The 12180-nt window shown below is 36.8% G+C and overlaps 1 protein-coding gene across 1 annotated transcript; it reads left to right on the forward strand.

The window, feature by feature from the left end:
* The first annotated feature begins 1706 nt into the window (after positions 1-1706).
* LOC120320072 lies at positions 1707-3614 on the forward strand. The gene is made up of 2 exons (XM_039369507.1): positions 1707-2039; positions 2328-3614. Exons 1-2 carry the CDS (start codon positions 1895-1897, stop codon positions 2804-2806), a joined length of 624 nt encoding a protein of 207 aa, XP_039225441.1. The 5' UTR covers positions 1707-1894; the 3' UTR covers positions 2807-3614.
* The last annotated feature ends 8566 nt before the right edge of the window (positions 3615-12180 follow it).

The raw sequence follows: 12180 nt of genomic DNA on the forward strand, positions 1-12180 counted from the left end.
TGTAACATGCATCTTCTACTCTCTCTCTCTCTCTCTTTTTTTTTTTTTTGCAGAAAATCTATTACTATGTTATAAACATAACGTTGTTGCCAGAAAGGAAGCTCAGGGATGCAACTTGAAAATTTCTTATTGTATTAATAGGAAATTCTTGGGATAGTTAAGAAAATGTTTTAAGATATGGGATAATGTGTGGATTATGATAATATTTTATACTGATCCATGGTTTGATTCTGGTTTGCTGAAGAAATAATGTCTACTTCATCCTCTCTCTTTCCTGGCTATTCTTATTGTGCTAGGAATGGCTGCTTCTTTCGTCCCTTAATAACTTTGTCCTTCTTTTGAGCAGGGTCTTGGGGACTCTGTTGATACAGATAGTCAGAGTGATATCTATATACTATTAAAACTCTCTGGTTTGTCTCTGTGTAAGTGTTAAATGGGCAAAATAGTGTGTCGTAGGGCAATCATTTTTAAACCAAGATACCTGAAATGGGCTTATTTACACTGCAAAATCTGGAACCCATGGCTTCTGTGGAATTGAAGTTAGGCAAAATTTATCAACCATTTTATGACATAAAATTATCATAAGACATATTAGGACATACTACAAAATGTCACAAAATATTTCCTTTGGTCAAATGCTGATCTTTGACCATGCTATATAGTTCAACATTTCAATATCTCCATGAATTTTTAACAACTTTTCTACTGTAGACAGTACATTAGAAGCTCTGTTATGTTCAAGGCATTGAAGAAAATGGTAAGGTGATATCTCTGAAAAAATGACCCAATGGCTTGTGGATTCTCTGGCATTAACTGTATAGGACAAGGAAGTTCTTGTTTCAAGTCCACCTTCATTCACAATACCTTCGGCAACTTTGGTATTTAGTGACTATCAATTCAATCAAATTAATAACCTGGATTGGAGGAAATATGGAAGTCTTGAAGAAAAAGTGAGATATACATCTAAGAAATAAATAAAATAAAACTTTTATTTATTTATGTTTCCCTAACTTGGATTACCATTTTAATCTATGTTAATGTAATAGGAGAGTTTAGGGAGAGTTTAGATCAGCGGTTCTCAACCTGTGGGTCGCGACCCCATTTGGGATTGAACGACCATTTCATGGGGGTCACCCAAAAACGCAGTCTGCCATTTTTTCCCCCTTTCCTTAGCTGTGCTACTCCCTTTCATTCTATTGGCTTTTGAAAGCCAATAGAATAGACTTTCTTGAATAGAGTCTAATTCTATTGGCTTTCAAAAGCCAATAGGAATTGTCCAGGCTGTCTCTGCCCTGCTGAGCCCATCAAAAGTCCCATTCTGCAAATGGTGCTGCAAGATGTCTGCAGCGAAGGCGAGCTGTCTGGAAGTTTCTACCCCTCCCTGCTGAGCAACTACTAAAAATGTAAGTAAAATAGGGCCAGGGGTAGGAGGTGGGAGGCCGGTGGGCGCAGGGAGGGTTGCTCGCGAACGTGGGGCCCGGCGGGTGCCTTACCTCCCTTGGACTGGGCCAGCTGGTGGCCCAGCCGGTGGTCGGTCTGCTCTGTCTCTGCCGCTTGCCAGCTACGCCTCAGCCGGCACAGGGGGCGGCACCATGCATGCACGGTGCTCCTGGGCAGGGAAAGTCCTCGACTTACGACTGGTTGGGTAGTCCTCGACTTACGACCTGTTTAATTCTCAATTTACCACCGGTTGAGTAGTCCTCGACTTACGACCGGTTGGAGGTCGCGGCATTAAAAAGGTTGAGAACCACTGGTTTAGATAGATACTTTATTAGACAGAGTAAAATGAAACGAAGGATGAGGACTATAGATAAGTCTGCAATTGATGTGGAAGGGAGATGTAATGACACTTTATCACTTACACAGATAAAAGGTAACATGCATTTATAGATATATGCTTTTTTCTGTGACCTTTCAGGAGTTAAAAGCCAACGCAGATGTGGAAGCATTATACATTATCGGTAAAAAAATTGAGCCTCAAACAGGAGTTCATCTCCCTGAAATATCACCAGCGCACATTTCAAACAGGACATTCATGGGTAAAAACCATAGTTCACTATAAATATTGAACTGTAACTTTTTCTTAAGGATTCAAACAGAGTGGCATAATGCTTTGTTTTAAACTGCTCTATGTTACTGTGAATAATGTCTATTCTTCAGAAGAAATCCAGAATTTGGCATTTTTCCTGGAGAAATTATTTAAACTGAAAGCGCCAATTTAAATAATTTGTGATACTTGATAAAATATTGTGCTTTTGTTACTGTTGTTTGTCTAACTGATAATGCATATTCCTAAATAGTTATTGTTGAAATAACGTTTTTTGCAGGGTTACAAAGTGAAGAGAATGGCTCAAGGGTAGAAAAAAACATCCAGGATGAAAACAGAGAAAGGCAGAAGACCAGGAGAGAAAGGCAAGGGTTGGACTTATTCAAAGAAGAGTTTAATGAATTAAAGGCTGGACCATCATTTTTTTCTGTAAATCATGTTATGCCCCAAGTAAACAATCATGTTATGCCCCAAGGAAACAAAGAAGATAAGGAAGCAAAAGAAGAAAATTTGCATCAGGGATATCCCTCAACTGATCCCTTAGTCAGCCCAAGGATCCCATTCAGTGCAAGGCAACATGGTGAATTAACCCACTTTTTAGGAGATTATGAGCCCTCATTTACCAAATTTCAAAATGAGAGACCAAAAAACAACCCTTCACCTCCTGTTGAAGAAAACAGGCCGAAGATACCACCAGAAAAGAAAAAGCTTCTGTTGGAAAAACTATTTGGTCCAAACCGCATATTAAATAACAAATGATGGCTGTGATTCCAGTCAAGCGGATAGATATTAGATAATAATCAGAGAATATTAGAACTACGACATATTAGAGTGTACATAGCAGATAGTATTAGAACTAGGATATTTTAGATAGTAGATATTAGATAGTATTGGAACTAAGTGATATTAGCTAGTAGATATTAGTATTAGAACTAGGATGGATAGTGGATATTAGTATTAGAATATATTAGATAGTAGATATTAGATAGTGTTAGAACTAACCAACATTAGGTATTACATACTAGTGTTAGAATGAAGCTATATTAGATAGTAGATAATATTAGAATTAAGTGATATTAGCTAGTAGATATTAGTATTAGAACTAGGATATATTACATAGTGCATATTAGTATTAGAATATATTATAGATAGTAGTTATTAGATAATATGAAGACTAGGAGATATTAAAAGTTTCTATAGTTACTATTGCAATAAGCATCACAAAAAACTTTTGTTAATTTTTTGCACATTTTTATAAAACATATATTAAAGGAATTTTGAAAAAGATGTTTTATGACTTATGCTTATCAATCAAATCTTATCAAATAAGAATTTCTTGAACCATCTTTTTTCCTACTTGAAATGAATAAAGGAGAATATTTCTTTGCAGCTTATAGTCAGTGATGCTGTTTCACCACACGAGGGAGCCAAAGACTGTATTCTAATTATATTTACTAGACCAATTGGATTTAATGTTATAAACTTTGAATTTTTAGTAATGTTTTGGGGCAATGGCTTCACGTAAGAGAACTGAAAGAAATGAAATAAGATTATCAGGAGAAGCTGAATCTTCAAGTGCTTTTTTGGATTAATGTACAGCAAAAACAAATGAAGTAATTCAGGCAATGGGAACAAAGCTTGAACTGCATTCTAACCAATGAGCCATGGTGACAGCGGTTAGAATCCAGTATCACAGGCTAACTCTGCCCACAGCCAGGAGTTCAATCCTAACTGACTCAGCCTTCCATCCTTCCAGTCGGTAAAAGGAGGACCCAGATTGTTGGGGGAAACATGCTAACTCTGTAAACCATCTAGAGGGGGCTGTAAAAAACGATGAAGCAATATATAGGTCTAAGTGCTATTGGACCTTACACACTTTTAAAAGAACTCGATGAGGAAATACAACTCTTAGCTGGAGATATTAAACAGAGAAAGGATAGAGTGTAAGAAATGAAAGTTTAGAAAATAAATATTGGGAGCATCTTCAGCCCCATGCCTTCACCTAGAAAATAAAGAAATAGATAAAGTACAGAGGATAATTTAACCTCGCTGATTTACACACTGAATCACAATCACTATGGCATTGATTCCCAGATTGTTGGGGGAAACATGCTAACTCTGTAAACCATCTAGAGGGGGCTGTAAAAAACGATGAAGCAATATATAGGTCTAAGTGCTATTGCTAGACCTTACACACTTTTAAAAGAACTCGATGAGGAAATACAACTCTTAGCTGGAGATATTAAACAGAGAAAGGATAGAGTGTAAGAAATGAAAGTTTAGAAAATAAATATTGGGAGCATCTTCAGCCCAGACTTTTATGCCTTCACCTAGAAAATAAAGAAATAGATAAACTGGGTGGTACAGAGCCATCCAGATAGGCAGCAAAATTTAACCTCGCTGATTTACACACTGAATCACAATCACTATGGCATTGATTTTACATTCCCTATGATTTATTTATGAAAATTTCTGTGGCTGCTGAACTTACTCTAAGCTGCCTGGAAGTTGCCTATTGAGTCAAAGGATTGTCAACTTCTATGTAACAACTGTCCTATTGAAAGAAAACTAAGAGGAAAAGGAAGCAGGTGAATAAGGTAGTGGTTTCCTTGGCAATGAAATCAGTTATGTGTGAATGCAACATGTTTGCTAAGACGTGCCACTGGGAGTAATTATGTAGCCAGGATATTAAGATAGGACTGCTTGGAGAATTTCAAAGTGGGTGTGGAGGGGCTAGAGAGAGAGTGATTTGGGGACACATCTTTAGTAAAAGTCTCTGAACACGGAGCAGCATCACTTTCCTTTCTTAAAGAGCAATCACTCAAGTAGCTTCCAAAGACTTCTGCGCACAAAAAAGCAGAGGTTTAGTGGCCCTGTAGCAGCTTGGCAAGCAGAGAGAATCCCCAGGGCATCTCCACTTCTCCAAGTTCAGCTGTCCCTCCTCCTTTCCCCCACCTCAGTTAATTGGCTCTTGGGTATTTCCAGAACTGAAGAACCAAGAGATGATTGGTTTGTGAGAGTATTTGTTGAGAGGGACTTCACCTGCTTGTCACTTTAGATTGACGGGTTGGGAGCCCTTAAAAGGCCAAGTGCTAGCAAAGCATCATTCATTGCAAGTTGGTGGAGTGGGTGTGGTGGGAGAAAGAGGCATCCAAGAGCAGGAGGAGCAAGAAGGGAATCTGTTTCTTGAAAGATTGGTAATGGTCTTGACAGTTTTTTCTTAATTCAGTTAGGGCATTCAAGGAAAATTCTACATTGCCTTACAAAATGAAAAAAGGAAAATATGATTTGAAAGCTGACTTGCTTCAGCAGGGACCATTTTCTACAGACACCATCCTCGAGTCAGCAAGATTCGTTTGATATTGCAATTAACAGAAAACATCCTCAAGCAGGAACACCAATTTTGCATGTACAAAATTAAGAAACAATAACCACTTCTTTAAAGTTCCATTTTACAAGGAAATCCATTTATGTTCAGTAATTATCCAGTAATTAGAAACATAGAAGTGCTGCATTTTGTTTCCCACTTCAGTTCTTTGGGAGTTTGTTATTTACTGGAATAGATAATAATTTCAAACCTCTAGGTTTAATTTCCTGATGCAATCTAGCTTGTGAAGCTGGTAGCTGTATGACTTTTTACCAATGCCTTCTTCCTTCAGCTCAGCTCTAGGAAAACAGATACAGCAGGATCTTTTGCATAATGCCAGCTTTTTACAAACCTTGTATCAGTCCTGAAAGACAAAGAGAAGCGGCACAACTATGTAATCAGGCAGTTTTTAGGGAAAAGTTTTCTTATCAATCAATAAAATCAAAATCTCTCTCTATATTACAAAAATAGATACAGATTATTTTCTATAATTTTTTTTTCACACGGTGGGCCGATTCCCATTTCAAAAATGTGAGCATTATAACCGAGATGGAGGATTTTTATCTTTTTGTAAACATTTTGCTAAACTTTCAGTTGCCTTCTTCAGATTTCTAATGCAATATTTGTACGATTATAAATGTTCAATAATCTTTTTGATGGTTTATTTATAAGATGTTTATGATCTAGAAAAGCAGCTTTCGTTGATACTATTTCCTTTAGTCATCAATTAGCACTTGCAAAGAAAAAGACAATTGAAGCTCAGTCAATCACCGCAAATTTATAAATGGAAGTCAAGTTGCTGAAGCTAAAACTTAAAGTATTTAAAAAGTTTACATTAAAACTCTCTTACTGCAGAAGGCATCCGAGGTGCTATTAACTAAATGCTCATTTGAGGTAAGCCTATTTTGTTCTCTGGGACTTTCTTTCAGCCTGTAGCTATCTAAAGTATAGATTGCAGAAATGTATTAATTTATGTTAGGACATTTGAACATTACCATTTGTAGGAAAAGATACTACTTGAAAAGTGTGTCCCAACATGAAAATAATATGCTTTTTAAAGATGTTAAACAAGGCCTGTATTGATATATTTAATACTATAGACTTTGTTAATATCATAACAATTTTGTATCAAAATATTTTGGAAGGATCTTTAAGGTCAAATTTAACGAAAGGTTTATGAATTGTAAAAATAAAAAACATGGTCAAAAACTTCAGAGTTCCAGAAAAAAGGGATATTTATCCTTTAGAATCTTAAGAAAAGGAATTATTTGGCCAAATTATACATAAGCAAATAATTTAAAATACAGATAAATAAAATGAGATACTGGGGGGAATTATGCAGTGAAATGTATGATCTCTGCAGAACTGACATCAATACAATAAACTATATTATCAACATAAATTTAATAATGCATTTTTTAGGAAAAAGAATGAGAACTGAGCATAACAAATATTTATGCACATCGGATCAGCCAGAGAAAGGTGATTCATGTTCTTCTCCAAAATGTAGCAGAAAGTTTGTTTCATACTTTATTGTTAAATAAGAAATATGATAATTATGTTATTCGTCAAAAAATATTTCAAATCACTGCTCTATTTGCTTTTTTTAAAATGGCAATACTAATTTTGTGAGCTCATTATTTAATAGTTATCAGTGCTGATTCTCATCATTTTCTCTAGATATGAGAGATAAGGGGAGAAGAGTTGTATGGATATTTACTAACAAATCCCACTAAATTCAAAAGTCCTTTGTTACAGGATAAACTGCCTTATATTTTGATGACTTCTAGAGCCTTTTAATTTGGTATACCCCAAAGTCTGGCTGTGGAAATGAAACTGCTTTATTACTGCATGCCATGCTGCCATTATACAAATGAGTTAAATTATGTATTTTGAAGGAAAAAGTGTTAATATCAGGCAAATTTATATATTTATATATTTATTTAAATTTATATACTATAGCTGCCCACCCCACTAGAGGTACATATAGTTCAAGATCACATTATTGCTGTTTCCTCTTCCAAATTTAAAGCCACAATTATTTTTTTCTCAATCCCACCTCCCCTGTATGCTTTCAACATATAGGTTGAATTAATAAAAAGAGTGCATATAACCATTTTTCACCCCTTTGTCTACCTCTGCATTTTGAATGAAATACAGAAGTGGTTTACCATTGCCTTGTCCCAGGCGGTATAAAAGAATCCCCATGCCATTGCCATTGAAGGGATTATCTAACATTGTCCTATGATGCTGCTGCTATCCAATATACACAGTCCTCAAATTATGATTCAATGGAGCTCAGAATTTCCATCATAGGTTATGATGGTCATAAATCAAGGGACCCATGTTACCAACCTGATTTTACAACCTTTTTTGCAGTGTTTCTGAAGTGAAGGCCCAGTTATAAAGCAAATGATGCGATCATTAAACACTGTATTTGTTAAGCAAGCCAATGCTTTCTTACGGCCAGTTTGTTGGCAGAAACCTGCCCGAAAGTCCGGTTTCTTGGAAAATACACTGTAATTGGCCTTAAAGAGAGTTATGTGACAGTGTGGGAGGGAAACAGCATCAGAACTCTGGAATTGGGATGTAAGTAAATTGGGAGGAGCATCAGATCTCTGAATGCAAAGCAACAGTTTGTTAAGTGAGCAATATGTCAGCCTAGGCCGAAGCCACCAGAACTAACAGTGGTGAACGCATGTAAGCAGGGTAGAGAAAAGCCAGGAAAAAGAACCAAGGCATGAAGGAAAGAACAAAAGTTTGGCCTGAGCACATAGCAACCCCTCCCCACATTTGGCAACCAAGGAGTTGGGCCTGCATGGGAAGCCTCTTCCATCAACAATGAGGGATCAAAAGAGGTCCTGAGGCCTGCCCAGACTTTGGGGTCATTTTTGGATCAGGACTTGGCAGCTTCTGTCCCTCTGGCTAATGTCAAGCAGCCTAGTTGTGGATGTGGGGTAAGTAACGATGAGTGTGTATTTTTGTGTGCATGTGTGTAAGACCAAATAGATCTACTTCATAATCAGTCAAAGTCTGCTGTTATTTTTAATTCACTGGGTCTCTGTGTATTTTAAAGAGCTATTAGTGTCTCAGAGTTCAGTTGAAAGTGGTTTGAGTGTGCCAATTTTCCAGGGATATGAGGGTGTGAGTGACGATAACCTGAGCGTGAGAGCACACTTGGGTAACATATACCTGTAGTTTCCAGCTTGCTTTCTCTGAGCAGCTGAGATGATGTGACCTTGCTGGAAGTAGAGACTCTGGGTGTTTTTCACTCATCCCCCTCAGGAACAGCCTTTCCACTACCACATGCCTTCTTCCTAGAGTAGACAGAGGGTGATTAGCCCCAAATCACCCAGTTTGTTTCTGTGTATGGTTTGCTGAAGGTATAATGGCTACTTCAGCCAACATGCCAAGACAAAGCCAGCCATAAAAAAAGTCAAAGCAATTCTCCAAAAAAAGCTATTTCTCATCCACTTGCATGCCCAGTAAGGAAGTTCAGGGAAGGTTTTGGTGTAGCTGCCATCTTTTCAGGAGGTAGGAGGATGGCAGTTCTGAGTCTATTAACTGTTGGAAATCCCTTAAAATGTCAGCAGGCTTGGTGATCCTATAGAAATAGGGAACTGCAAATGGCTGTTGTATGTAAGATTTTGAATTAACTCTCCAAAGGCTTTGATTATATTTAAGGTTTTTAAATTGTTTTTACTGTGTAGTGGGTTTTGGAAGGCATTAACCAGATCGGGTTAATACAACAAGATTTATTGCAACAGAAAACAGAACTGACTTAACCATTATACTTGCTGCCTCTAGGCGGCGACCAATCAATTCAAACGGTGTTTTCCCATTCAAACTTGAACTTAACTTTTCCCTCCAAAACAGTTAGAGGTACGTTTAAACTAAAATACATTAACTCCTGATATCAATACATAACAGTTTTAATTCATTATAATGGTTTTGTCTGAATATTGTGTTTTGCCCAGTCACATGCATGAGATGGACAGCTTTATAAATGTACTAAATAAATAAATAAAAGATTCCTGCAGTACTCTTTCTCTCTCTTTTCTGGCTTGTCTTAGATCCATACAGGCTTCTCCGTATTGTGCTAGGATTCGTTGCTGTTTTTCTTCCTTTATATCTATGTGTTTTCTTTTAAACAAGGTCTTGGGGACTCTGTTTATGAAGGTAGTCAAACTGATATCTATATACTATTAAAGCTCTCCAGTTTGTCTCTGTGAAAGTTTTAATTGGAAAACAGTGCATTATAGGACAATCATTTTTGTACCAAGATACCTGAAATGGGTTTACTTACGGTCCAAAATCCAGAATCCATGTCTTCTGTGGAATTGAAATTGTGCAAATTTTATAAAGTATTTTATAACATAAAATTATCTTAAGATATTTTAGAACATAGTGCAACATGTCACAGAATATTTCCTTTGGTCAACTGCCGATCTTTGACCATGCTGTACAGTTCAACATGCCTATTTTCAAGGCTGAGACATCTCTGAATATCAGCCTGACTTTTTAACAACTTTTCTAGTGTAGATAGTACAATAGAAGCTCTGCTACTGTTGAAGGCATTGAGGAATCCGGTAAGGTGACATCTCTGAAACAATGACCCAATGGCTCTTGGGTTCCCTGGTCTTAATTGAAATGCTGACTAGGACAAGGGAGTTCTAGGTTCAAGTCCAACTTCAGTAGCAATACCTTATGTAACTTTGCTTTAATGGCTATCAATCAAATAACATTGAGTTTTTATTGTAATGCAATGTTGGAGGGGATATTTAAATCTTAGAGAAAACGTGAGATATAAATCTACCAAATAAATAAAATAAAGCCCTTATTTATTTATGTTGTCCTAAATTGGATTATCATTTTAATCTATGTTAATACAATATTGGGAGAGTTAAGAGAGAGATTTTATTAGATGGAATAAAACGAAACAAAGGATGATGACTATAAATAAGCCTGCAATTGATGTGGAAGACAGGATATTAATGGAGATTTAATGACACTTTATCACTTACTCAGGTAAAAGTTAACATGCACTTATATATATATTTGCTTTTTTCTGTGATCTTTTAGGAATTGAGAGACAACATAGATGCAGAATAATTATGTAAAATGGATAAAAAGACTGAACGTGAAACACGAGTTCATCTGCCTGAAAAATCAGCAGTGCACATCATTTCAAATAGGACATTCATGGGAGTAAAAACATAAAATGACTATAAATGTTGAACCATAAAAATCACAAAGCATACCTTTTGCTTAAGAATTCAAATATAGTGGCATAATGCTTTTATCATAAGTGCTCTCTGTTACTGTAAGTAATGTCTATTCTTCAGAAGACATTGACATCTTTCTTGGGCTCTCCTGATAGGAGGACATTCCAGTCAATCTTCTTTAAGCATGTGTCTACCTGTCCTCACCTGAAACTTGAGTCAGCCAGAGGCTGAGGCACCCCAAGTATGGGCTTAGGTAATCTACTAGTAGAGTGTTTTTGTGGTTGCGCACGAGGAGTGCTTGTTTCGGGTTGTGGGTAAGCAAAGATAGCAACAGTTAAGGGGAAGCAAAAACACATGGAAGATAAAGGCCTGGTAGAAGAGCTCCTCCTAGGGACACGGAAAATGGAGCAGCTACTTTCCCCCTCCAAGTTGAATTGTGCTGTCAACTTCTGTTATGTCCAGCTTCCAGTCAGCAAAGTAGGCATTTGTACCACTGAAGCATTATCCGTGGACATTATTGTGTTACTCGCTGAAACCGTGCGATTCTCATAATACATTTTCCTATGTCACTCGTATTTAATTAAATGACTAAAGAACTGAAATCAGAAATAGCCCAAAATGTTAATGTTTATAAATATTGTACAACAAAGGAATATTTAGAAACTAATTTTTATGCATTTCATTTCTCCTTTCTATTTTGTCTGTTTGTGTGTGTTATCTGCATGTACAAGTTTTTAAAATGTGTAGAAAAAAGGATAATCTTGAATGTTGGGGAGTTTCTGAATGAGCAAGGAATAACTTGCTACTTTTTTGACCTTGATTTATCAAGAACACCTTTTCTCTCTATTATGTTTTCCAAAAGTAGCTGGCTGAAAGCTTGAGCAAGGGATTGGGATAGAAGACCTCTAAGGTCCCTTTTTTCTATTATTTGAATATCAGTCCAGGCATTCTGTGAAATGTAATACTATTATTTTAGTCTTTTTTGCTCCGTGAAAGAACTCAGGGCTCTGGAGGCATAATAAACACATCAATTCTTTAAGAAGTGAATAATATAATGCAAGGGACCAAAATTGTGCTGATCTTTTTTGGTACAGAATCAGAGCAAATAACTTTTAAACGGGTTAGATGAAGCCTTAAAAAAATCTTGACATCATACATTGTTTCCTTGTCTGACTTCAGTGCCATTTTGTTTGGGAAATATAAAGTATAATTCACAGTCTTCCCTGCCATTGGGGGAACGATGGCTTCTGATGATACATCCCTTCATCATAGCGTCAAAGAGGAGAAGACATGTGGATGATATAGAAAAAGTGGAAGCTCAAGCGATTCTCCAGGTAGGCTTAGTAAGAGGACCAAAATCACTAAAGGCAGTAACTGTAGCAAAAGTTCCAGCCAGTCTGGAAGTGCTCAACTTCACTGTTCCAAAGACTTTAGTGATAATGCTTCAAGAACGGCTGTCATGGCAGCAACAACAGCATTTGCTCAGAAGAGAACAACTCTGGAACTTCTCTAAACTTCTATTACCATGATTTTCCCTCAGA

Source organism: Crotalus tigris, unplaced genomic scaffold (genome assembly GCF_016545835.1).
Source record: "Crotalus tigris isolate CLP2741 ecotype Arizona unplaced genomic scaffold, ASM1654583v1 scf7180000017601.7605149639:7615979, whole genome shotgun sequence".
Taxonomy (NCBI): Eukaryota; Metazoa; Chordata; class Lepidosauria; order Squamata; family Viperidae; genus Crotalus; species Crotalus tigris.

What these genes read in the sequence shown, in the direction of transcription:
- LOC120320072 (XM_039369507.1), top strand. Translation starts at nt 1,895, where the DNA reads ATGCTTTTTTCTGTGACCTTTCAGGAGTTAAAAGCCAACGCAGATGTG. An exon ending in TTCAAACAGGACATTCATGG is followed by an intron (nt 2,040 to 2,327) that starts GTAAAAACCATA and finishes CGTTTTTTGCAG; the next exon opens with GGTTACAAAGTGAAGAGAAT.